Raw genomic sequence first — 26,346 nt, 5'->3', positions numbered from 1 at the left:
GCATCATATTACCAGCCATCAGACAAAATTAACAGGATGCCACGTCCCCATCCTAGATGGAACAACCACGTCATCTCGCGGGTAAATCCATTCATGGATAGTGTGGTTTTGTGAAACTAAACTACCAAAATATATATACTTAAGTGCCAAGTGTTAAAATGTGTGTGGTTTTCTACAACTTGAACCATAAAACATGTAGTTTTGTGAAATTTACTTAAAAAAAATACGAGAACACCCGAGTATGGGTGTCGTGACAGCATTTTCCACACGTCAGCAAGCGTGCGGATATGCACTGAACGGGCTAGAATTTTGAATTCGGATTGACGCATGTGTGAGTTGGAACTTGAGCTCACGAGTAAAATAAACGGGCCTACGATCCTGAGCGCGGCCTGGCTAGAAAAAAGAGGAGTGTGGTATCTGTGCTCCACCTCCACGGCGAAACCATCTCAAATGCGCTGACACCTGGGAGGCCGAGCAGGGAGGAACGAAAACTCAATAAAGGGTAATCTCTTTCTACCTACTATATCTACTAATACCTAGTATTGCATAGCAATCTCACTGTATGAATCTGTTCTTCCTGTTTCTCAGCATCTCGATTCTCCTACAATTCCGACCAGGTTTTAGGAAGAGATCGAGGAGCAGCTGAGCCAAGCTGAGACGCCGCGGCGGCGGCGGCGGCGGCGGCCAACCCATCCGGTGAGACCCTTCCCCTCTCCGTTTCGCTAGCTCGTCACCGCTGCCTCTGCCATAGATTCGCCAGCTCGAGCTTCTCCGGCTCAGGGGATTTCCTCTCCCACGGCCACCGGAACCGACGATTTCGATTCGATTCCGAGCCGACGACGACGAGGCCAGTGGCGGTTCACGCAGCTGCCTCCGCCGCTGCGGCGATTGACGTGTTCCTCCTCCTCCCCCTCCCCCCGAATATGCCGGCGCCATCTCTCTCTCTCTCTCTCTCTCTGCCGTTTTCCGCCGCGCCTGACAGGTGGGCCCACGTTACAGTCCCGCGGGTCAAACCCCTTGGTCTCAGTAGCGAAACTGCCCGGTCCCACTTTCCAGTGGCGGATTTCCTCGAGCCGTGCGGCTACCCGCACACCAAGTGTCCCCCGTTCTTTATTCAGAGTGCAGTGCAGTGGAGTGTGGTGGATCTCCTCCTGCATGCTTTGCTTGAGCCTTTTTGCTTCTGGCGTCAACCTCTCAACCCAGATAATAAAACGCGAGCAATAGCGTTTAGCGTGTGCGGTCGCTTAAATAATTGGCACTTTGGCAGCAACATATGGTTTGTTTAGGGGTTCATCAAATTCAAATCATGGGTAGAAATAGCCGGGAACACCCAGTGGTAGTTGTTTTCTTACTACCGCCGATTTTATATAGAGTTTTTTTTTTTATCTTCGCTTCTGAATGAATAGACCTTACCGTTTACGAGCTCCATAGTCCGTATTTCTAATTCTCCATCCACATCCAGAGAGATTCAGATTGCGGTGTGATAGAAATAGGCTGTGAGGTGTCGCTCTTTTGTGATTAGTGCCTACTCTAGTGCACCGAAAGCTGGCAGTGCAAGCTCAATAAAAGCTTAGCCAAAAAAGCGTCTTAGAGGCGTAACACAGAAGGATTTAGCACCAAATATGCCATACGACAAGTGTTCCTGGGTCACAACGACAAGTCCTCAAAGAAAGATGATAGTTGCTGTCAGTGACATCATAAAAATTTGATGCTCCTAGCAAAAGAAGAATAAAATCACCGTTTTATAACATTTATTCAGTGTGGTCAAGGTATCGATCCCGTCTGAGGTTCAAGAACTGATACGCCATTCACCATCTTTGAAACTTGTACTTACTTAACTGCTGTAATTTTTTCCCCTGTTATTTTATCCATATCTGACGCCTAGTAGTTCTTTCAGTTTTTTAGGGGGACATCGCACGTGAATAGCATGTAAGCAATAGTATCCAATTGTTTCTCTCTCAAAAGAAAAGGTTTCCAAATGTAGAAAAGATGTTTAAAAAAAGTGAGAGACCCTTATGCCATATGACCACCAACATTAAAAGTTATGCTCTTGTCACTCCCTAATTCAAAAGTTTCTCATGCATCGACCACTTTCTGTTTCATCTCCTGAAAATGGAGTGAATATAAGGCTAGACCACACTCATCTGCACAAAATTCACTCCTGGTTTCTCAAATCAACACCTTTGCTCTCACCCAAATTCCGTAGCTTGAGCACTTTACTTAGGCTCTGTTCGTTTCCTGGAGTTCCCAACTCCCCCATCTCATTTTCCGCGCGCACGCTTTTCAAACTGTTAAACGGTGTGTTTTTTGCAAAAAGTTTATATACGAAAGTTGCTTAAAAAAATTATATTGATCCATTTTTGAAAAAAAATTAGCAAATAATTAATTAATCACGTGCTAATGGACTGCTTCGTTTTCCGTACCGGAGGGATGGGTTCCCAACTCAACCAAAAGAACAGAGCCTTATAGGGTGTATATACTAGTATGGTCTTACCTTTATCTTCTTTCATCGATTCCTACCACACCAGATGCCATACAACACAAGCTAACAAAACCTGAGTGCGAGTGGATGGTGAGATTTACTCCAGACCATTACACCAATCTGTCCCATTCACTTGTAGACTTGCTTTGCTGACCTCCCCTTTTTTTTGCTTACAGTGCATCAGTAATCCGTAGCCTACCAGTAGATCACAAATCCATTGCATATCCCTCCTCCAAAAAAGGAGTCACATCTTCTCATCGCCATCATCATTAGTTCATTTTGCCCCCACCGGAAAATCCAGCGCACAGAAACACTAGCGGCATGGTTAGAAACCCCACAAGCAAAGCAACCAAACCGAGCCCCAAACCCACACCCGCCTACTAGGCGGCGGCTATGATGCAAACTGTTGAAGCGATCACGCACGCCTCGCTTCCGCCTAATCCGAAGGAGACAAGCAAATCAAACAAGCGAACAAAAGCGGCAGCCCGAATAAACCAGCTGCGCAGCATGTGATTCCCACCTAGGTTCCTCCCATCATCCCGTGTACTTCTTCGCTTCAAAGGGCTCACACTCGTCGAGTGATTTTTTTGCAGCTGGCTGCGTGAGACGGGGAGATGAGCTTGCTGCGGAACCGCCGCGCCGCGGCGGCGGCGGGTTCGGGGGAGCAGACGGTGGTGCAGGCGGCGTACAACATCATCCCGATCCAGGACGTGGTGATGCACGGGGACCACCCGTCGCTGCAGGTGCCGGAAGTGCGGGCGGCGGTGGAGGCGCTGTCGCACGCGTCGGACTTCCCGGCGCCGCCGCTGGCCCGCGTCTGGGACCCGCACCGCGCCGACATCTTCGACTGGCTCGGCGCCACCTTCGGGTTCCAGGCGGACAACGTCCGGAACCAGCGGGAGCACCTGGTGCTCCTCCTCGCCAACGCGCAGCTCCGCGCCGCGCCGGGATTCCCCAAGGACCACCCCATCGACGTCCTCCACCTCACCGTCGCCCGCGGCATCCGCAGGAAGCTCCTCAAGAACTACACCTCCTGGTGCGCCTACCTCGGCCAGAAGCGCCACTTCCGCGTGCCCAGCGGCGGCGGCGGCGGCCGCCGCACCGGCGCCGCCACCGGCAACGACGTCCGCATGGACCTCCTCTACACGGCGCTGTACCTGCTCATCTGGGGGGAGGCCGCCAACCTGAGGTTCATGCCGGAGTGCCTCTGCTACATCTTCCACTACATGGCCCTCGACCTCCACCACGTCGTCGAGCAGTCCATCGACATCGAGACAGGGCGGCCTGCGATGCCCGCCGTGTGCGGCGAGGACGCCTTCCTCATCCGCGTGGTGACTCCGATCTACAACGTCCTCAAGAACGAGGTGGAGGCCAGCCGGAACGGGACCAAGCCGCACTCGGCGTGGAGGAATTACGACGATGTCAACGAGTACTTCTGGAGCCGACGAGTTTTCAAGCGGCTCCGGTGGCCGCTGGATCCATCGAGGAGCTTCTTTGTGGAGCCTGGAAAGACTGGGCGCATTGGCAAGACTGGCTTTGTTGAGCAGCGGTCATTCTGGAATGTCTACCGAAGTTTCGATAGGGTATGGGTGATGCATATTCTGTTCTTTCAAGCTGCGATGATTGTTGCATGGGATGGTAAAACCCCATGGGTTAGCCTCAGATTCCGGGACATCCAGGTCCGGGTGCTGTCTGTGTTCATCACTTGGGGTGGACTGCGCTTTGTTCAGGCAATGCTTGATGCGGGTACTCAGTACAGTCTCGTGTCGAGGGAGACAAAAACAGTGGCTGTTCGGATGGTGCTCAAGGTGCTTGTTGCTGCAGGGTGGACAATCACATTCAGTGTGCTCTATAAGCGAATGTGGGATCAGCGGTGGCGAGATCGCAGGTGGTCCTTTGCTGCCAATACCAGAGTGCTGAATTACCTTGAGGCAGCTGCTGTGTTTGTCATCCCGCAAGTGCTTGCGATTGTGCTCTTCATCATCCCTTGGATTCGAAATTTTCTGGAGAAAACCAATTGGAAAATTCTATATGTGCTGACCTGGTGGTTCCAAACACGTACATTTGTTGGCCGTGGTCTGAGGGAAGGTCTCATTGATAACATCAAGTACTCCATATTCTGGGTGTGCCTCCTTGTTTCTAAGTTTAGCTTCAGCTACTTTCTCCAGATTAAGCCGATGGTGGGGCCAACAAAGGTAATCTTCAAACTCCATGACATCAAGCGTAACTGGTTTGAGTTCATGCCTCACACAGAGCGCCTTGCAGTAATCATCCTGTGGCTCCCAGTTATTATCATTTACCTCATGGATATCCAGATATGGTATGCAGTCTTCTCATCACTAACAGGGGCGCTTATCGGCCTTTTCTCGCATCTGGGGGAGATTCGCAGTGTTGAGCAGCTGCGCTTGAGGTTCCAGTTCTTTGCAAGTGCAATGCAGTTCAATTTAATGCCAGAGGAGCACCTGGATACCGTTCATGGTGGCATCCGCAGCAAGTTCTATGATGCAATCAATCGGCTGAAGCTGAGATATGGGTTTGGCCGTCCATATAGGAAGATTGAAGCAAACGAGGTGGAAGCTAAGAGGTTTGCACTGGTTTGGAATGAGATCATTCAAACATTTAGGGAAGAGGACATCATTAGTGATAAAGAGCTTGGGCTTCTTGAGCTGCCGGCAGTTGTGTGGAGAATTCGTGTGGTACGGTGGCCTTGTTTGCTGCTAAAAAATGAGCTTCTTCTTGCTCTCAGTCAGGCAGCAGAGCTGGTGGCTGATGACAGGACACATTGGAACAAGATATGTAACAACGAGTACAGGCGATGTGCAGTAATTGAAGCTTATGACAGCATACGTCACTTGCTGCTGGAAATAATCAAGGAGAGAACTAATGAACACATTATTGTCAATCAGCTATTCCTTGCATTTGATGGTGCAATGGAATATGGAAAGTTCACTGAAGAATATAGGCTAACCTTATTACCTCAAATTCATAAGTATGTAATCTCCTTAGTGGAGCAGCTTCTATTGAAGGACAAGGATCAGATCAAGATAGTTCGTACCTTGCAGGATCTGTATGATCTTGCAGTGCATGATTTTCCAAAAATCAAGAAGGACTTTGAACAGCTGAGGCGAGAGGGGCTAGCACTATCAAGACCAACCGAATCTCAGCTGCTTTTTCAGGATGCCATAAAATGCCCAGATGACAATGATGTTAGCTTCTATAAGCAGGTGAGAAGACTCCATACGATTCTCACATCCAGGGATTCTATGGACGATGTTCCAAAGAACCCCGAGGCTCGTCGGCGCATAACTTTCTTCAGCAACTCCCTGTTCATGAACATGCCTCGTGCTCCCACCGTTCAGAGGATGATGGCATTCAGTGTTTTAACCCCATATTACAATGAAGATGTTCTGTACAACAAGGACCAGCTTCGTCGTGAGAATGAAGATGGCATCTCAATCTTGTTTTATCTTCAAAAGATTTATGAAGATGATTGGAAAAACTTTTTAGAGCGCATGCAAAGGGAAGGAATGGCTAGTGATGATGGCATTTGGGCTGGAAAATTCCAGGATCTCCGACTTTGGGCCTCGTACAGGGGGCAGACCTTAGCACGGACTGTGAGGGGAATGATGTACTACTACAGGGCTCTCAAGATGCTTGCTTTTCTTGATAATGCATCTGAAGTAGAAATTACAGAGGGAACAAAACAGCTGGCTTCTTTTGGTTCAGTTCAGTATGAGAATGATGTATATCCCATGAACGGGGGTTTATCACAACGACCTCGAAGGAGGTTAGAGAGAGGAACAAGTACTGTAAGTCAATTGTTTAAAGGCCAGGAAGATGGTGCTGCTATCATGAAGTACACCTATGTGGTCGCTTGCCAAATATATGGAAACCAGAAAAAGGCGAAAGATCAACGTGCTGAAGATATCCTAACTCTTATGAAGAAAAATGATGCCCTCCGTGTTGCTTATGTCGATGAGGTCCATCCTGAGATTGGTGATACGCAATACTATTCTGTCCTTGTTAAATTTGATCCTGTCTTACAGAGAGAGGTTGAGATATACCGTATTAGGTTGCCAGGTCAACTGAAACTTGGGGAGGGAAAACCTGAAAATCAGAACCATGCCATCATATTCACACGAGGTGATGCTGTGCAAACGATTGATATGAACCAGGATAATTATTTTGAGGAGGCCCTCAAGATGCGTAACCTACTAGAACAGTACGACTATTATCATGGAAGCCAGAAACCAACGCTTTTGGGCGTCCGGGAGCATGTTTTTACTGGATCGGTGTCTTCACTTGCTTGGTTCATGTCTGCACAAGAAACAAGCTTTGTTACCCTTGGACAGCGAGTTCTAGCTAATCCGTTGAAGGTTCGGATGCATTATGGGCATCCTGATGTATTTGATCGCCTTTGGTTTTTAACCCGAGGTGGTATAAGCAAGGCATCCAGAGTAATCAATATCAGCGAGGACATATTTGCAGGTTTCAACTGTACCCTACGCGGTGGCAATGTTAGCCACCATGAGTATATCCAGGTTGGTAAGGGACGTGATGTTGGGCTCAATCAGATATCGATGTTTGAAGCAAAGGTTTCTAGTGGCAATGGTGAACAGACCCTAAGTAGGGATATCTACAGACTTGGTCATAGGCTGGATTTCTTTAGGAGTCTTTCTGTGTTCTATACAACAGTAGGATTCTACTTCAACACAATGATGGTGGTCTTGACAGTTTATACATTTGTTTGGGGACGCCTCTATCTAGCTCTGAGTGGTCTTGAGGCTGGAATTCAGGGTAGCGCTAATGCTACCAACAATAAAGCCTTGGGTGCCGTTCTGAATCAGCAATTTGTCATACAGCTTGGCCTCTTCACTGCCTTGCCAATGATTATAGAGAACTCTCTTGAACAGGGTTTTCTGCCTGCTGTCTGGGATTTTTTCACTATGCAAATGATGTTTTCGTCCGTGTTCTACACATTTTCCATGGGGACGAAAAGCCATTACTATGGCCGGACAATTCTTCATGGCGGTGCTAAGTATCGTGCTACTGGCCGTGGTTTTGTTGTGCAGCATAAGAGTTTTGCTGAAAATTACAGGCTGTATGCTAGGAGCCACTTCATAAAGGCAATAGAACTTGGAATAGTATTGACTGTGTATGCAGCTCACAGTGTGATTGCAAGGGATACACTTGTTTACATAATCATGATGATATCTAGCTGGTTTCTAGTGGTATCATGGATCATGGCTCCATTTGCTTTTAATCCATCTGGCTTTGATTGGTTGAAAACAGTGTATGACTTTGATGATTTCATGAACTGGATCTGGTACCCTGGTAGTATCTTTTCTAAGGCTGAACACAGCTGGGAAGTTTGGTGGTTTGAGGAGCAGGATCATCTACGAACAACTGGTCTTTGGGGAAAGATTTTAGAAATATTGTTAGATCTCAGATACTTCTTTTTTCAGTATGGGGTTGTATACCAGTTGAAGATCGCAAATGAAAGCAGAAGTATTGCTGTTTATCTGCTTTCCTGGATTTGTGTGGCTGTGATTTTCGGCATTTTTGTCCTAATGTCATATGCTCGAGACAAGTATGCTGCAAAACAACACCTTTACTACCGGGTCATCCAATCTGGTGTCATTATTCTTGCAGTGCTAGTGCTGATAATATTTCTGAAATTTACTAAATTTCAAATCATTGACATCTTCACAAGCCTTTTGGCATTCATTCCTACTGGTTGGGGCTTGATTTCCATTGCTCAAGTGATTAGACCATTCATTGAGTCTACTGTGGTCTGGGCCAGTGTTGTTTCTGTGGCACGTTTGTATGAGATACTGCTTGGGGTGTTTGTTATGGCGCCAGTTGCATTCTTTTCCTGGTTGCCTGGATTTCAGGAAATGCAGACGAGGGTACTTTTCAATGAAGCTTTCAGCAGAGGCCTCCAGATATCCCGCATTCTTGCTGGCAAGAAAACAATTGCAGTTTGAGGTACAGTACAATAAGCCTTGATGAATTATTTGGCCTGTTTAGAATTTTTTTTTTGTGAGAAGCCTATTTAGATTTTCTTTAGCATTAAATTGGATTAACAGATATATCTTTATATTTTAAACTGTTCGCATTTTGCTATGGAAATTTGATGCTTACATAAGAACTAAAAAGACAAAATTTAGTTTCTATTTGGATCTGGTTGTATCTCCTTTCATTACGGGCGGGGGGACAAAAACTTATCGATCCGAGAAAAGAGCCTATTGTCCAATAAGAGCTTTCAGTAAATAGCTCTTACCTTCCCTGTCAAACAGAAACCTAAGTGTGCATCAAAGAAAGTGTGGTCACTTTGATAAAATTTTACTTATTAAAATTAACAAAATACTGTCGTTACATAGGTACTCCCTCCGTCCCTAAATATTTGACGCCATTAACTTTTTTAAACATGTTTGACCGTTCGTCTTATTCAAAAAATTTAAGTAATTATTAATTCTTTTCATATCATTTGATTTATTGTTAAATATACTTTTATGTATACATATAGTTTTACATATTCCACAAAAGTTTTTAATAAGACGAACGGTCAAACATATTTAAAAAAGTCAACGACGTCAAATATTTAGGGACGGAGGGAGTATAAAAGTCTCATGTTTATCCTCTACCTGCTTTTTATGTACTTGCACGAAACCTTTTGATGCTTCTAATGAAGAAATCAGCTCGCCCTTGTATTTCCATCTGTTATTGGTTATAGTCAGACTCACAGATGACACCTGCTTAGCACTACCACCATACCTATACCAATCAAAGCTGAACTGTGATTTTTATGAAAATTGTGTAAAACGTATACCTCTGTTTTATGGCAGTACACTAACCATCTGCTGTAACACAAGATAACGATAGCAGGGGCTTAACTTGGTCATATTTCTTGCAATTGTAAAGATCAAACTGTGCATTTTCAGTCTTACTTCCGATGATTCTGACTGCTGATTTTCTTTTGCCAGGCTCTAACAAGGTTATCGCAGTTAGGCCGTCCTCCGTCACCTCTGTACAGCTTCTTATGCAATGTGGAAGGCTTTCTGTTTACTGATATAGCTTAGATCCATATTGAACCTTTTAGATGGCTGATTAGCTTCAGTCATCTTACTCTAGATGTTCAGATTTGTACTGAGTAATTTAGGCCTCTCCAGTTTTGCACCTTCTTAGAGCTAGTTGTATGTAGATGATTCTGTTGCAGCATTACCCGTGAACTCTAATGGCTTGTTTGTTAACCTGGCTGGATGTTCCATTTTTTGCGCCTGGAAAATCAAAGTGCAATTGCCCTCCTTCTGAAGGTTCACCTTTGGGTGTCATTTCTCTCATTTCCTGGGAAGATGTTGGAATGATGCTGCCTGGTGGTGTTAGCCAACGTTGGCCTGAAAGATTTGCCTCATTGGCAGAATGCAGCGAGTATTCTATCGTCTGTAACTGTAAGCACAAATGCTTCGAAGTATTGCTTTAAATGAAAATTAGTAGAGGCACAATTGGTGCTTCGATGGGCAACCTTGGACTTTCGGTGCAGCTTGGTGCCTTGGTCGAGCATAATAACAACACGTAAGGTACGGGTTTAGGTTGATTGCCCTTCCCTTGCACGCAAAGATGCTAATAAGAGTTAATGATGGCTATGAAGATAAGTTTATCTGATGGATGCTTTTAGAAGTGATGCTCGAAAACTCTATTCGAAAGTGTCGTCCTATCATATCCAACTCGAATCAAATAATCACATCATTATTCGCGAGATGAGCGTAGCTCAGTTTGTTTTTATCCGGTGGAACATAACTGCTCTTTCCATCTCATTTTAACCATAAGTTTCTGTATCTAATTTTGATTATTCGTCATATTTTTCTTTAATTAGTATTTTTGTTAGTGCTTTATGTGTGACTTATGTTTTTAATATTTTTTAAATAAAACGGACGATTAAAGTTTGGCACGAAAAATTATGGCTGCACTTAAAATGAGATGGATAAAGGAGTATTTATATCGAGTTATTGATAGGTCTAATATTTCAACGATGCTCATGTACACGGTGGCGTATGTGAGTGTCTTTTTTTTATTTTTTTTAATAACAAATACTCAGGTTATTCCCTAAATAACTACTACTCTACTCAGGGGCATAGTAGCATAGCATAGGGTATCACTCATGGCGGCCAAATTCCCACCGAACTGAACCTCTTCCTTTTTTTTTTCTTGACCTTTTGGCAAAGGAGAAGCGGATAATACTCCTTTTGATCCATCCTACTGGACCCGGTAATGATAGCGTCTGGTTTTAACAAGTCACCGCCGCGCGCGTCGCTAGTGGTGGCCTCCTCCTCGATCGCCTATTAAATTCTCTCCCCGCCTCATCTAGGGTTTGGCCCTCCGTGTAATCCTATTCCTATCTCTATCCATTACTACTCTCCAGTGTTCTTTTTTCCGTACCCATGGCGGCGGCGGCGGCGGCGGCGAAGAGGAAGCCGGTGTTCGTCAAGGTGGACCAGCTCAAGCCCGGCACGGGCGGCCACACGCTCGTCGCCAAGGTGCTCAGCTCCAAGACCGTGGTCCAGAAGGGCCGCGCCGCCGCGGGAGCGGGCCCGGCGGCGCGTCCCACGAGGATCGCCGAGTGCCTCATCGGCGACGAGACCGGCTGCATCCTGTTCACCGCCCGCAACGAGCAGGGTACGATCTGTGTCCCCATTCTGTGCATAGTATTCAGTTTCCGTTACCACGTTTGCTTCCTTTGACGAGGCTGGTTTTGAAGTCGCATGCTTAGTGTTAAATTGGTACAATAATGTGCGATAGTATGTACTTGTAGGTGTTTATCTGATATCAGGCAAGAGTATACTACTGTGTTCCATGTAATGCAGCATGTGGTTTTTAGCACAACCAAACTAAGATTAACGTTTGGTTCCGAAAATTTGGATTTAAATGTAAAATATGCTTGGCTGCTGGCTGGTGTATCCAGTTGGTAAGATTGAGGCTATTTGTGTAACCCAAATGGTACAGGTGTCACTTTCTATATTTATCTGTGTAAGGTTATGTAAGTACCTGTACGTCTGTACTTGTGAACTGTGCATCATTGCATGTTTTAGTTGATTGCCTTCTGTTTAGTTCTTAATCTCTGTAGAAATATTTGCTTGAAAACTCTGGGTGCATGAAACTGCAATGGCATTTGATAGATTATTCTTGAGTTGCGCAAGTTCACCCTCTGCCTAATTAGTGTTTTGGATTAGTTCATATATGCATGACAGTATATGCTTTTGAGCACATCATTTCTGAAGCTGGTTGGATGATTGTCTTTTTTTTTTATCGGTGATAGATTTTAACATGCCTTGCTCGTATATGCACATATCTAATTTTACTTTGCTTATTATCGTAAGTGTAATTCATAAATGATTACTCCAAAATGATAAGTACATGTCCTATGCATGATTATTCACATGAATGGACAATTAGATTCATAACATGCCCAGTCCCTGACCTTTTGCGTATTATAGTACAAACGTAATTCAAGAATATCTTCCTAACTTATGTAGTGAACAAGTTTTTACTTGGGTGATGTCTAACAATTGTATTCTATTTACAGTTGACCTGATGAAGGCTGACAGCACTGTTATTATCCGCAATGCAAAAATTGATATGTTCAAAGGATCAATGAGGCTTGCTGTGGACAAATGGGGCCGCATTGAAGTGACTGAACCGGCAAGTTTCAACGTAAAGGAGGATAACAATCTCTCACTTGTGGAGTATGAACTTGTCAATGTTGAAGGGTGAGATCGTGTTGGTTTCGTTGTTATTCAGAAGTTATGTGTTCCAAGCCTATTTGGTCAAATTCTACCTTTTGAGTTGGCTCAAGAAAGTGAAAGATGAAGGAGATTCTGAGGTTAGGTTGTAGCAGTTGGTCTGAACTGCTTCATGTCCTCCTATCGAGCATTTCTATGTACGGATGGGTATTAGCCTATTAGGTGCTGCAGCAGTTGTGGTTGTAAGAACAAATGTGATGTGAGATGATCAGTCAATTTGCTGCTGCATTTTGAGCCTCTAAAAGGATATGATTTCTAGGAGATAAATTGTCTGCAGTGCTTCTGATTCGAACCGTAGTAATCTTATGTTTGAACCTCTGGTCCATATGGGCAAAAATTGTTTCTTGGATGCTGAGTGTTTCCCTACATCGTTGTTTGTTATATATGGCACCACCTTCCCCTCTAGAAAGAAGCTAGCTTGAATTACAATGCTCTAACAGTTGGGACGCGATGGCCACCATGGAGATAGAGGCCTCTGATACTGCTCGTCAACGGAACAGAGAGTAACGGCGTCTCCAGCTTAATACAACACGATAATACTGTACTGCTGTAGTAATAAGGTACGAAACTGTCGCTGTACATAATACAGTAACAGTGCAGATAGAAGCAAAACAATGTAGAATTAGAAAATTTCCAACTCAGCATTATTTTCTCAGCGGGACTTAATCAGTAGTAGGCCATCAATAGTAAAATCAGTTGGACAACCGGAGGTAAGCGTCGCAACGATCAGGTAACAATCTTGTAGACGCTTACACAGACCAAAATCCCAGAATACTGAACATGTCGCTCAGAAGACGCCGACGGAAAGTACTTTAAATTGAATAGGAGGTATCTCGTAGCAGCTATCGTCACATCAGGCTCCGATAACAACAAATCATCCATCTACAAATAGAAACGCAACAATCTAAGATCCAATTTTTAACTGACAGCGTAAAAAGTTACAGCCAAAGAAATAAATTTTCTTTTTTGTTTTAATTCCACGAATTACAAAGTGATAAAACATGAAGCAACAGAAATGACAAAGTAAATACTAGCATGTCTTCATCTCAGACACCCTCCATTGTCACTAATCACAGACCTATAGAGATATATAATGTGTCAAAAAACAAGTATATACAAGAACTAAAAACATAATCATGGTTTCATTGTAGCTTATTATAATTCCAATAGCATGATAGCAGGACAAATAAACTGCATACATCATTAGGTAAGGTCCAAGGACATCGAATAGCATGGTCCCGAATGATCACAAAGAACAAACATAATCATGTAGTTCCTAGTTAATTAAAAGGAGAAACAAGTACCCTGGCAGAGATTTATATGCGTCTTCATCTTTCATTTTTTGTGCAAACCATGGCAGGAAAATTAATAGAACATGACTATGAATATATGCTAACATGGATGCTCCTTAAAACCTTGCCAGACCTGTAGATTTGAGTTGACGGGACTATAATCTGCTACATTCCACCTAGAGTTTGTCACACGTCATCATTGCCAGCTGGGCCAATACAAAAGAATCAGTGTCCCTTTTGCCTCAAATTTGTAATTCATGATGATTAGCACATTATTATAAATTGAAACTCTACTTCAATATTAAACCTACAAATTACAAACAGTTTCAATAAAACCTAAGGGGGTAAACGATCGAACTAAAATGGTCTATGATTTGAAAATGTCGCTCTTGGGAGAGTTTTGATCCGGCAACACAAAAGGTCTAAATGTATGCTTGTGACATAACACGAGAAAAAACAACAAAAGGATAACTCTAAATTATCCGGACTGTGGAATAGCACGATGAAACATAGTTTGGTTTTCATTTCCTGCACTCCAGCTACATGTTTACTTATTAATGATGAAGCGTACAATGCATTCCTTTAAATAAAGGTATCTTGTCTCCGTAAATCCTTCAGAGCCATAAATTAGTGATGGGAACTATCCATCAACAGTTATTAGTATGTGAATCCTTAAGGTTTATTCACCTTTGGTGCTTGGTGTTCATCTAGTTTCGTCTTGACCTACAACAAGGGCCATGCGAAAATATAAGATTGGTTTCAACATGACAAACTTCAGGACTACTACATTTTAACTTTAATCTAGGAGAGTGCTATATAGTTTGCATAAGGTTTGTCATCACACTCATTCCCTACAACAAGGGCCATGCGAAAATATAAGATTGGTTTCAACATGACAAACTTCAGGACTATTACATTTTAACTTTAATCTAGGAGAGTGCTATATAGTTTGCATAAGGTTTGTCATCACACTCATTCCTTGATGTTATTATAGGATGGGGCTATTAATTTTGTGCACTGAAGACACTTAACAAACATAATGCCAAAAGCCTAAGGAATGTGTCACGTTATATTAGCAAGGCTTTGTCCGTATAGAATGTAAAGGAGTTGAAACATAAGAAATCCAACATGTTTGGAATTGTTCATCTAACAAACAAGTGTCCAAAATGACCAGGGAACAATGAAAAATATGCTCTAAAGGAGTTGGAAACAAGGACTACAAGTCTGCAATAAACATGGATTAAAGCTGTAAGCGGAATGCCCACTGCAGCAAAGATGAATTGAAATAAATAATGTGGGACAGTCCATTTGGTAGACAAAGGAATGCGAATTCATAATTACAGTTGAACCGATTGTTTTCATGTAGGACTCTAAATTAGAGCCTGGTCCTCAACTTATTATACTTAGGTGTTGATGAACAATAATACATCTCTTGGTAGCACAGCTACAACTAACAAACATCTCATCCTATTACCACTTAATAGTGCTTGATGTCTTTCTGATCTGTCCAAACCAGCACCTAATCTATTCCACTCTACAGTCCAGCAACAAACAAATGCGCTCCATAACTCAAAGCCAATGTACCGCCATTGGAAAAGCAGTTAACGGGATTGAGATCAGGGAGAAATTATTACCTTCGGAGAGCCAGCCAAAGCTCCTGCACGCAGGGGCAGCGAGGAGCGACGTCATGAGCGCCGACGCCGTGGCGCTGTGCATGGGCATCAGCGTCTCCAAGCAGACGCTGCTCATCTCCACCGGCGACCTGCAGAATCCAAAAGGAAACAAAAAAAAACACAAGCACTAAACTCCCCATCCAGATCAAGGAAAGCAAACAAAAATTCCTAGTGAACCAGAAGTCCTCAACTCCGAGATCTCGCGCGTACCTCAAGATGAGACGGGGAGCAGCGGCGGGCAGCCTCCTCGGGAGCGGAGCCGGCCCGGCTCGGGATGCGGCTCTCGCGGCGGCGCCGCGGATGGACGAGGAGGAGGCGACTCCCGATCGAAGGAACGATCTCGCGGCGGCGGCGGTGGCCATTGCGTCGGGGCGGGTGCGCAGTGCGGTGGCGCTACGCCGGCAGAGGACGGGGGCGAGACGCTAAAACCCTACGGTTAGATGGGCCTGGGAAACGTGAACGCGTACTTCGTTTTTGTAACCCGCGGCCCATTTCACAGCGTCCAGCTTGGGTAAGCATCGCCACGGCCCGCGAGTGTCTCAGCCCGCCGGTCCGCGCCGTGCTCCGTGAGGAAAAAGTGCACCCAAGGTCCCTCAACTTGTCATCGAATTACAAAATCGTCCCCCAACCACAAAATCGGATATCCGGCGTCACCCAACTAACCAAAACCAGTCATAATAGGTCCCTCGACGGTTTTAACCCCGGTTTTGTCCTATGTGGCGGCAGACTCAGCGTGAGACCCACGTGGGCCCCACATGTCAGGCTGCCACATCAACCTTCTCTCTCCTCCCTCCTCTCTCTCCCTTCCTCATCTCTCTCTCCCTTCTCTAACTCAGCCAGCGGGAGGAGGAGGGCGGCGGCAGCTGACGATGGGCGACGTGGGGGAAGGAGCGGCGCGCGGACTCCTCCGCCGACCGCCGCCCACGAGGCCCACGAGGCAGAGGAACAGCGGCGGGCGATGGCACCGCATCGGCCTCGTCGGAGGTGAGCGCGGCGGCCCCACCCTCCTCGACCGCGCGGCGCGCGAAGAGGGCCCCCGCCGCGGCGTCGAAGTCGGGCGTGGAGACAGCGAGGTGGGCGGCGGCGACGGCGGCGGCAGCAGCGGCGAGGGTGGGGATGGGAACGGTGGTCAGCGGGGGAAGGGGAGGGGAGCAAATCGAGGGCGGCGCGGGAGACCGGGACGGGAAGGGGAGCGCCGCCGATGGTTGCCGTCACGCGGGGAGGACCGTGGTGGTCGTCTGCCTTCCCTCCTCCCCCACGTGCCGCGCGGCGCCATTGCCGTGACCGTGCATCATCGTTGGGGTGAGGCGGCTGGCGGCTGGCGAGGAAGGAGCGCGGCAAAGAGGAGGGCAGATGTGGTGGCGGTGGCGTCACCGATTCGGCGGGGAAGAGGGACGGCGCGGCCGACGGGGAAGGAGAGGCGGAGAGGAGAAGGAGCAGCGAAGAGGGTCGGCGCGGCCGACGGGGAATGAGCGGCGGGGAAGAGGAGGGCAGCGGCAGGGAAAAGGCAGTGTCGGCGGGCGTTCGCGGTGGCGGAGAGGCAGCGGCCGCAGCAGCAACAGGCGAGCGCGGCTACGGATGGGGAGCGGCGGCGCCGACGACTCCGCGCCGCTTGGCCTCATCGTCGGCGGCGGCTTCGAGTGGGGGCACCACGCCACCGGCTTCTTGTCGCTCGTCCGTGACGGGGGCGCCGCGCCGCCGGCTTCTCGTCAGTTGTCCGCTGGGCCGCGGCCGGAACGGAGTGGCGAGCGTCGACGACGACGAGGCCTACGAACTGGTGAGCGGCGCGGACCTCTTCATCGGTGGCGACATCGACGACGAGGGCGAGGGCGTCCGTGCATACCTCCTCCGCCTCCCCCGCCGGCCGCAGCCGCGCGCCACCATCGCCGACGCCCGACGGCAGCGACTTGATGGCGGCGTCGTCGAGTCAATCTCCGCATGATGGCAGCAGCCGCACGCGGCCATCGCCGACCGCACTAGGGGAATGGGGAGGCTAGCGAGCCCGCGCGCAGCCACTCGGGAGCCACCATCGCCGGCCGCGCGCGTTGCCGCTCGTGTGAGAGCAGAGAGCGAGGAGGAGGAAGGAAGGAGAGAACACGGAGAGACAAGAGGGGGAAATAGAGTATGTGCTAATGTGGCAGCCTGACATATGGGGCCCACGTGGGTCCCATGTTGAGTCAGCTGCCACATAGGACAAAACCAGTGTTAAAACCGCCGAGGGACCTATTATGACCGGTTTTGGTTAGTTGGGGGACGCCGTATATCCGGTTTTGTGGTTGAGGAACGATTTTGTAATTCGATGTCACCTTGGGTGCACTTTTTCCGCTCCGTGATACGCGTGACTCGGCGTGCGTGCGTGCGACGGTGCGAGCAAGAACGGGCAGCAATTATCTGGGAGAGACGCGCTGGCGCGCGGGGGATTAGTGGATGATACAGGATAAGTGGGGAAGGAGAAGCGCGGCAGTGGCACCCGCTAGCCACCTACCTTGCGGTCCAGCCAATGCCAATCAGCGTCCTAACAAAAAGGCGGGGTCGTTAATGCTAGCGGGCGCGGAACAAAAGAGGTTTGGTGGGCTTTTCCTACGGAGGCGCACGGTCAATTTAGAGCAAGTTTAATAATAGAGCCATCCATAAGTATAAGGTTATCTTTTTTTTTTCTCCTCGTCTCTCTATTTCTCACCTATACATTTAATGTATTTATTTTGAAGGATGTGAATAAGGTCATTCCCAACTCAATGACTAGAATAAGGCCATTCCCAACCCAATGACTAGGATGGTGTCCATAGTATTAAATAAGCTGTCACCTAGGATAAAAAATAATATGGCCAGTGAATAAATGAGGAAAGAGAATGAAACCATATATTGCATGAGACATGGTTTCTACACAATATCCAAGACATCGTGTGAGGTAAGTAGTATTAAATTTAAGTATGGAATAGTGGTGTTTGCATTGGAAGAGTAGTGTCTAGTACTAGTTTCTTGATGATGTGGAATTTATGGAAATTATGTCTAGTGTTTTGGGTTGGGAATGGCCTAACTAGCTCTTGCATGAGGGCCAACTCTCTCCATTTTTCAAATTATCTTTCCTCCACATAAGACTATAGTTGGCTTATACTCCCTCCTTCCAAAGATCTGAGACATATTTCATTCTTTGATTTTTCCAGAAATCTAAGTCCTATTTGTAGTTACTACGTGCTAAATTAAATTGTTAATCGAAAACCAAGAAGTTATTCTAGGACTCCCTCCATACTCATAAAGGAAGTCGTTTTAGACAGTGACACGGTCTCCAAAACATAACTTTGACTTCTTTTTTCTATAAAAATATTTATTGAAAAGTGATATATGTATACTTTATAAAAGTATTTTTCAAGACAAATCTATTTATATAATTTTTATATTTTCAAACTCCACAACTTGAGAGTTATTCATGATTTATATTTCTAATGTTTGACTTAAACATTGTCATAAACGACTTTCTTTACGAGTACAGAGGGAGTACTTATTGGTTGCATGTTCATTGGTTTTGCCACATGATGAGTAAGTTAATTGTTTCTTGGTATTGATGCAAAAAGGAAATAGGTCTCAGATTTTTTTGAAGGAGGGAGTAGTGAGTAGTCTACTATGTATTATATTTGCTCTTAGACCTGGCACGTAAAACGAAGCAGTGTTTAGCGCGTGATTAATTAAGTTTTAGCTATTTTTTAAAAAATAGATTAATATGATTTTTAAGCAACTTTTGTATAGAAACTTTTTGCAGAAAATCCGCACTATTTAGCAATTTGAAAAGCTTGCGCGCGAAAAACGAGGAGGGAGTGTTGGGAATGGCTGGGATGGGAACGAACGCAGCCTTAGAGCAAGTTTAATATATAGTATAGCTAACTACTAGCTCCAAATTATCTAAAGTCAATTTAATAGCCAATTCATACAATAGTTACCTTTAAACATATACTACACTATTAATACATGGTCCCACCTGTCATACACATATTACATCTTGGAATCCGTGCTACAGCTGGCTACAAATCTTTAGTCCACTATTATTCTCTCTACTCTTTTATAGCAAGGTTAATAGTATAGCCAACTACTAGCTCCAAATCATCTATAGTTAATTTAATAGTCAATTCATACAATAGTTACATACTATATTATTAATACATGGTCCCACCTGTTGTATACACATTGTGTCTTGAAGTCCGTGCTACAGCTGGCTACAAATCTATAGCTCGTTGCTCTTCTCTCCTCTATTATCTCATTAAAATATATTTATAGTTGGCTTATAGCCTGCTATTGTACATGCTCTTAGGCTGTGTTCTTCCCCATGGGTTTCCATCCCACCTCCCTCGTTTTTCACGTATTTCACGTGTACGCTTTTCAAACCACTAAATGGTACAAGTTTTGTATAAAATTTATATAGGGAAGTTGCTTTAAAAAATCATATTAATCTATTTTTTAATTTTTTTTTATAATTAATACCTAATTAATCACATCTTAATCTATCGCTCCGTTTTTTATAATCTGCTATAGCACCTGCTCTTATGTAGCGGTACACGGTGGTCACTACAGCCTGCCGATTCATTGGTACACCGTGGTACATACAGCCTGCCGATTCATTATTACTGTACTCGTGTACGAGATGCCGCTGGGACACTGCGCCCGTTGCCCCGTGCTCCAATTCTCTCTACCTTGGAAGCATTTTTCAGCCGAGTCTGGAAATATAACTCAATGGCCGCTACGTTCATTAATGACCGACGGGGTTGGTTGTATCGTACGCAGCGTTTGCAATGCCCCGGTAGGTACGTGGTTTCGGTTCGTTGTTTGGTGCAGACAGCAGGATCCGGATCATCCAAATCCAAGTGGGGGCAATACTTCCGTGACTTTCGTTATGCATGCGCCTCGATCGGGGAGAACAAATCATGGCCTACATAGAGTTAGTTCGTCAAAATGGCCCAAATTATAGTGTGCAACTGTGCACTATCCAGCGGGAGTCCACGATAGAATACTGACTCCAGTAATGTTCGGCAAAAATGGCACAACTCCTATTTCTCCCAGTTTACTGCAGAGATGTTACCAGCAAAAATGGCATTGCTACTGAAAGAGCAATCACGTGCTACAAGCAGGGCTGTCTGTGTAACCCAACAAAACAGAGACAAACAAGATGCTCCTAATCAATCATCGTTTGCGTAGTGGGGCCTAATTTTTACTCTTTACCCATAGTAGCAGGCAGAAGCGCCTCTTGCACCGACGATGAACGGCAATGGCAAAAAAGTTGTAGTGACATATAGTACTGTAGCATGCATTATTTCTTGTACAGTGAGACGAGTACATTCCACTAGTTATCCGACAAAAGTGATTCATCCCTTCAATCACCCCATAACAAGCGCACGTACGAGAGCGGGCGAGCGACCAGCTCGATCTACCTTCGAAGTAACCTAACATAACTTACTTCCAGCACACAAGGAGGTGAACGCGAGTATACTACCACTGTACTACAAACGCTTCGCAGTATAACATCATTGAGATACTCATGGAATGTACTGCCCGTTCGCGTCGTAGTACCCTGCCGCCGCATTGTCATACCTCCTCCCCGTCTGCACGCCGGCGCGCTGCCCGATGCCAAACTCCTCGTGATCGTTGCCGTTTTCGTACTCTTGCCCGGCCACATTGCCATTGCCATACCTCCTCACCTGCTCGCCGGCACGGTGGCCGACGCCGAACTCCTCCTGATAGTTGCCGTTCGCGTACTCTTGCCCGCCGGCCGCATTGCCGCCAAACTTCCTCCCGCCGTTGAACTCCTCGGGCCGCGTCCGCACCGGGTTGGACTCGCGGCCGTAGCCGTACTTGCCGGTGTTCACGTCGTAGCCGTACCGGCCGTTCTGGTACAGCCTCGTGTCGCTCATCCCGTATTGCTGCTGCGGCTGTTGCTGCTGCTGCTGTCCGCCGCGCATGCGCGCGTACGACATCGGCCGCCCCCTGCCGCTGCGGTCTTCGCTGTACCCAAGCCCGGTGCCGTCGCGTGCCGGCGCCGCGTCCTCCTGCTCGGCCGTGGCCACCGCCGCATTGGTGGTGGTCGTTTGCTGCTGCTGTCCGCGCGGGTACGGCCGCGGCCGCCCCCTGCCGCTGCCGTCTGCGGGGTACCCAAGCCAGGCGTCGTCGTCGCCTGCCGGTGTCGCTTCCTCCTCTTTTTCTTGCTCGGCCGTGGCCGCCGCCGCGCTGGTGGTCGTCAGCTTATCGGCGTCGTGGTGCACGCCGCGGCGGAAGTAGGCCTCCGGGTAGCTCTCCTCCGGGCGGCCGTAGAGGCCGTACCCGCGGTTGTGGCTTCCGCCGCTGGACGGCCGAGAAAACTCATCCGACGCGCGGTTGGAGTTGGTGGCATCCGGCGCCGCTGCCGCTGCCGGTGTCGCTACCGCCACCTTGTCAAGCTCGACGGCTTCGGGGCGCGTCGCCTTGCTGAAGAACATGCGGCCATTGCCCCACGCCGGCCACGCGTCGGCGGCGCCAGCTGCGAGGAACGCGAGCGCGAAAAGGAAGAAGAGGTGGCGAGGAGGGGAGGAGGTGGAAGCCATGGAAGCGTCGGTGGGTTGGCAGCTAGCTAGCCTACAGCGCTGCAGCTCGTACTACTACTGTCTATTGTTTCCGTGCGCACTCACTGATATATAGCCGGGCCGATCTGTGCCCACTAGCGGTGTGGTACAATTGCAGTGAGGAGCACTGGTTTCGCAGCAGTGTGCGTAGAAAGGGAATGGGAACAGAGAAGCAATCAGGCAAACTCGGGCAGGTTAGATCAAAAGGCGCCACTCGCCAGCGCGTGAAGGGGCGGGGATTGTGGGGAGAGCGTGCGTGCGTGCATGGCGCCGCTGTGCGCGATGGTAATTGGGACACGCTGCTGCCTGCATGCGAGATCTATGAGGAATTAGCGTAGGCCTCGGCCTCGCAGTGATTGAAGCCATGAGCTACGAACAAGGACGAGCAACAAGTGATAAGTTCAGCACTGGGCCACTGAGCATTTTGGCAGCGTGAGTTTTTAAATGCCTCCCATGATATGAGCCGTGAGTTGCAAGCACACGATGCGAAGTGTTGATGCGAGCCTGAGTTATTATTACTATCACCTTGTTCGCACTGGTTAATTGATATATATTGTACTCGTGTGGATACATCATCGCGCACTTGTAAAACTTTCCTCGGGTGCCGATTTGGTGGGATGCTGAGGGAAAAACAATGTATAGTAGTAACAAACTTGAATATCCTGTCTATGATGGTTGGAGTGGTAGAAATGCCAGCCCTGATTTGAACCTCTATAATGCTCGATAAAAGATTATGTTCGCGAGAAGAAATAAGCTAACCGACCAATGGCCAAAACGGCATATTTGCAAAAAAAAAAAAAAAAAAAAAAAAGCAACGTTTCACGTCGCGTCCTTTGTGGGAGGAGCATCTTTCCAATCCTTGAGGAGGTACCACGAGGTAATATGAGGTACGAGATATCAATTTAATCTAACTGTTAGTTTATCAGGGGTATGATCGGGCTAACAAAAATAAGGTCTCATCTCTTCCATCTACGGCCGTCCATGCCAGCCGTCTGCGTCGCGCCGCTGTCGCGCAGGGAGCCCGCCACCGCTGTCGAGCATCGAGCCCGCCACGCCATCGTATCGAGGCCGTCGCGCCGTCGTCACGCATGGAGGCCGTTGCCGCTATCGCGCCGCCGTCGCGCATCGAGGCCAGGAATCTCCATCGCCATGGACTGCGACATGTGTCTTCTCATGAGCACGAGAGAAAGAGGAGAAAAAACAAAAGAAAAATTGAATGGGTAGGGATTCGAGGGAAACACATGAATACCTCCCAAACCAGATCTTGCCCTCTGCGATACTGCTTGTGCAAACAAACATATACACCTATATCGGAAAAGGAAAAAATCCGATTGAACTAATCAATGGGCGGGTTAATCATTTTCAACATCTCCCGACGACCCGACCTGAGTGGAGGCGCTGAGGGGAGTTGGGCACCGAAGGATGAGGAAGGTGGGAGGAGCATGGCACTGACTACAGTCCGTCGCCGCCGTCATCTAATAGGTCTCCGTTGTCATCGTCCACTCCGACGATCACCGCCTCTAAGGGAGGAGGAGCCAAGGAGGTCGAGTAGTAGTTGAGCCGGCGTCCCTGCATTTTCCTACCTCCCCTAGGGTCGCCGCTGCGATTTCCCCCTGCTCGGGAGGCTGTTGCATCTACCGCGCTGAACTCATCGCCCAGACCGATGGGGATTCGCTCGATTCGCTACCTGCACTAGTACATGCGAAAGTACAATCGTGCCCTCCCACCATCAAAAGCCATTCGGTACCTGCTCTCACGGTGGTGCGGTACCACGAGGTACCGAAACTTTCCCAGCCGTTAGATGGAGTGTAACGAACGGCCAGGATATGGTACCTCCTCTCCTCAAGGACAGTAAAAAATCTCTTGTTGGAGCGTGGCTTTGGAGAATATTCCTGATGCAGCTTTTGTCATTGGTGGACTTTTGGAGGCCTTCACCTTTCCTTTCTCCATTCTTGTCTTGTGGTGGATGACCGACTTTATTTGTTTGTTTTTATTGGGTTGAGTCGAAGTTATTTCGTTGTTGGAGTGCAATGAAGCTTAGCAAAATTATTTATACGTTGCAATCTTTTTTTATGGGTCCTGTTGCTATCCGTGTGTAGTAAGTGGTGCTTTGCTGGCTTGGGTTGATTCCACCATGGGAAGTCGATGTTGGTTGTTCGTTTTGGCAACAAGTTTGGCAACGATGACATGATCATAGTGAAATGGTGACTTCGCCAATCTCAGAATATGCCGATCCGGTCTTCTAGAGGTGTTCATAGGGATAGGGTGTGCTTGTGTTTTATAGGGATGAGTGCACACGCATTGTGAGCGTCTACGTTTGTAATGTATTTCTTAAAAAAAACTTGGGCATTTTGCTAGTCTGTCTTATAATTTTGAAAGTACATCGCCCTTTTTTTACATGTTGGATCGTCGTTGCCATCAGCTGGTGCTAGAATTTTTTTTTATTTTTAAATTTTAATTAAAATATTTTAAAAGTAATTTTTTGTTTTGAAAAATTACAACTTTAGACACTTCACACCCTCATAGAGAGTTTTTTCAAAAACGCCCATCCAAAGGGCGTTAAGGGGTCTAAATGTATAATTTCCAGTATAACTTATTAACTCTATGAATTTGCAATTTTAAAGTGTATCATATAAAGTTGTATGAAATCAAACTTTATATCATAATTTTATAGCTCAAGGAAATCTACAACTTCGTAGTTAACAACCTTTTCATTTAAGATTGTTAGTTGCCCAAATGTTCATTACAAAATATAAAACCTATTTTAACAAAATCTCAAATCTACAATACAAACGACATCAGACGGAGATGAACTTTATATAAAAGTTATAGATATCGATGAGATCTACAACTTTATAATTTATTACCTTTTCATTTAAAATCATTTGTAATGTCGAATAAGCATTATTAGTTTTTTAAGCAATTAAAACCAACGGAAATGGTTTGAACACAAATAAAAACTTTACATTCAGGTCCCTTAATGCCCTCTGGAAGAGCCATTTTAAAAAACCGTCAAGGTGTGAGGCATCTATATTTGTAAATTTTGCAACACGAATTTTTTTAAAAAAATATTTTAATAAAAAATGTAAAAATTAAAAAAATTCCTGGTGCTGAACATCGTGCAAAACTGCAAAGCCACATACCAGGCTTGTCGCGGCCCATGTCTTCATCCCAACCTCAGTACTCTCAGGCTCTCAGCCTCGTCAAGAGAGTGGCAAGAGCCCAAGACGTACTCAAATAAGAAGCTTGGATCTTGGGCCTTCTCTGAATTAGGCACATATATGGGCCATGAACAAATAGGAATTTATGAACTCGACCGTGTCCATGTGGATTTTTTCTCTTGCAATCCAGCAAGTCCCTCGCGTGGAAACGACGAAGTGCATGCGCGAGCAGGCCGAGATTTCGCAATCGTATGAAATCTTCCCAGCGAGGCAGCGGCCCAGCGTCGCGCCGCTCAAAGCATAGGACTACTTCACCAATCACAGCCACCTGGGAGCTGGGAAGCTTTAGGCATTCCCAAGAGGCCCCGGGATATGTTTGAGTAGGTTAAGATTTTAAAATGCAGCTGCTGAGAATCTGAAGAAGCTAAAAACCCGCTTCTAGCTTTTAGTTCATTTTTCAGATTCTACAATTACAGATTCTCAGAATCTGGATAAAAAGCTGAGCTGTTTGGGTGAGCTTCTAGCAACTGGATATTCTTGGATAAGCTGCAGCTGCTAGAAGCTCCCCCAAATAGACCAGCAAAGCGCTATTTGAGTAGTGCGTAATTCGAAATCGATTTTACTACTCTAAAAATATAACAACTTTTAATTATAATTTTGAAGCTCTGGACAATAAGTACTGCTATACGTATGATCCGATTATATAACTAGAGACATGTACTCATAAATCAATCAAAAGATATCATGTTATAACCGTTAATCAAATTTAGTCAGACAGATATATCGTATGCATAACAATCTTCATGAACAATACATTTAGGATGATGGTAACACTACATTTTTTTGTCGCCATGTTTCTTGGTCAGTTACAGTTAATTTGTAGGCCATTTAGGATGCAGGTGCAGCTCAGCAAATTAGACAACACGTCCACTCTAGTTCAAGCAATTAGAAGCAACGTTCGTGACAACAAGTTGGCTAGTTAATGGTTGTGTTTTTCCCTCCTTGTAGCACATGCTCACTTCTTCTCGAGCACAAGAGTAAGAATAAGGGGATGTTAAAATTTTAGCCAAAATAAAGCTTATCAAAATTTTTGGTAGGATTTCTTAAGTGCTTATTAAAGTTTAGCAAAAAACTAAATGTAGGAACAACTTTAGCAACTTTACTAAATAATGTTATGGTTGGAAATGATATTAATTCCCTAAAATTTAGAGTGTAAATTTGAGAATTTACGATGCAAGTTTTGAAAACTGATTATGTACTTAAAAATATAACGACGCCATAAATATAGTGATCTCGTTGGAAAATTAGAATGAGCCATATTTTCGACCGTTTCTTTGTAAAACTATGGTGCCGTGCC

At 46.2% G+C, this 26,346-nt stretch overlaps 5 protein-coding genes and 1 non-coding gene across 20 annotated transcripts; 4 read left to right on the top strand and 2 right to left on the bottom strand.

Moving 5' to 3' along the window:
- The first annotated feature begins 432 nt into the window (after positions 1–432).
- LOC4325131 (callose synthase 12) lies at positions 433–9,803 on the top strand. Of its 4 annotated transcripts, none has more exons than XM_066304088.1 (4): positions 433–502; positions 618–696; positions 3,076–8,470; positions 9,469–9,803. In XM_066304088.1, exon 3 carries the CDS (start codon positions 3,097–3,099, stop codon positions 8,467–8,469), a length of 5,373 nt encoding a protein of 1,790 aa, XP_066160185.1. In that variant the 5' UTR covers positions 433–502; positions 618–696; positions 3,076–3,096; the 3' UTR covers position 8,470; positions 9,469–9,803. The 4 variants fall into 4 exon arrangements, with proteins under 4 accessions (XP_066160185.1, XP_015616625.1, XP_015616637.1 ...); XM_015761139.3 differs by having other exon boundaries at positions 589–696; XM_015761151.3 differs by lacking the exons at positions 433–502; positions 618–696 and adding an exon at positions 2,839–2,991.
- LOC112937692 (small nucleolar RNA J33) lies at positions 6,095–6,175 on the top strand. Its single transcript, XR_003240355.1, has one exon. It is a non-coding gene; the product is annotated as a small nucleolar RNA J33 (small nucleolar RNA).
- Positions 9,804–10,855: 1,052 nt separating the features above from the next.
- LOC4325130 (uncharacterized protein At4g28440) lies at positions 10,856–12,648 on the top strand. The gene is made up of 2 exons (XM_015766485.3): positions 10,856–11,158; positions 12,066–12,648. Exons 1-2 carry the CDS (start codon positions 10,924–10,926, stop codon positions 12,251–12,253), a joined length of 423 nt encoding a protein of 140 aa, XP_015621971.1. The 5' UTR covers positions 10,856–10,923; the 3' UTR covers positions 12,254–12,648.
- A 154-nt stretch (positions 12,649–12,802) lies between these two features.
- Positions 12,803–15,695, bottom strand: LOC4327016 (protein NUCLEAR FUSION DEFECTIVE 6, mitochondrial). Of its 12 annotated transcripts, XR_010734977.1 has the most exons (6): positions 15,458–15,695; positions 15,209–15,336; positions 14,262–14,297; positions 13,708–13,780; positions 13,314–13,360; positions 12,905–13,164 (listed from the first exon to the last, which is right to left on the bottom strand). XR_010734977.1 is itself a non-coding variant. In XM_015766487.3 (4 exons), exons 1-3 carry the CDS (start codon positions 15,607–15,609, stop codon positions 14,278–14,280), a joined length of 300 nt encoding a protein of 99 aa, XP_015621973.1. In that variant the 5' UTR covers positions 15,610–15,695; the 3' UTR covers positions 12,803–13,164; positions 14,262–14,277. The 12 variants fall into 12 exon arrangements, 5 of the variants coding, with proteins under 5 accessions (XP_015621973.1, XP_015621976.1, XP_015621974.1 ...); XR_003239181.2 differs by lacking the exon at positions 13,314–13,360 and having other exon boundaries at positions 12,803–13,164; XR_001542609.3 differs by lacking the exon at positions 14,262–14,297.
- A 421-nt stretch (positions 15,696–16,116) lies between these two features.
- On the top strand, positions 16,117–17,189 carry LOC107281091 (uncharacterized). Its single transcript, XM_015783798.1, has 2 exons — positions 16,117–16,375; positions 16,555–17,189. Exons 1-2 carry the CDS (start codon positions 16,117–16,119, stop codon positions 17,187–17,189), a joined length of 894 nt encoding a protein of 297 aa, XP_015639284.1.
- Positions 17,190–20,502: 3,313 nt separating this feature from the next.
- LOC4327015 (uncharacterized) lies at positions 20,503–21,873 on the bottom strand. The gene has a single exon (XM_015785353.3). It carries the CDS (start codon positions 21,808–21,810, stop codon positions 20,770–20,772), a length of 1,041 nt encoding a protein of 346 aa, XP_015640839.1. The 5' UTR covers positions 21,811–21,873; the 3' UTR covers positions 20,503–20,769.
- Between the last annotated feature and the right edge of the window lie 4,473 nt (positions 21,874–26,346).

The sequence above is a fragment of the Oryza sativa genome, chromosome 1 (assembly GCF_034140825.1).
Source record: "Oryza sativa Japonica Group chromosome 1, ASM3414082v1".
Taxonomy (NCBI): Eukaryota; Viridiplantae; Streptophyta; class Magnoliopsida; order Poales; family Poaceae; genus Oryza; species Oryza sativa.
This window is presented reverse-complemented; position numbering and strand designations above follow the sequence as displayed.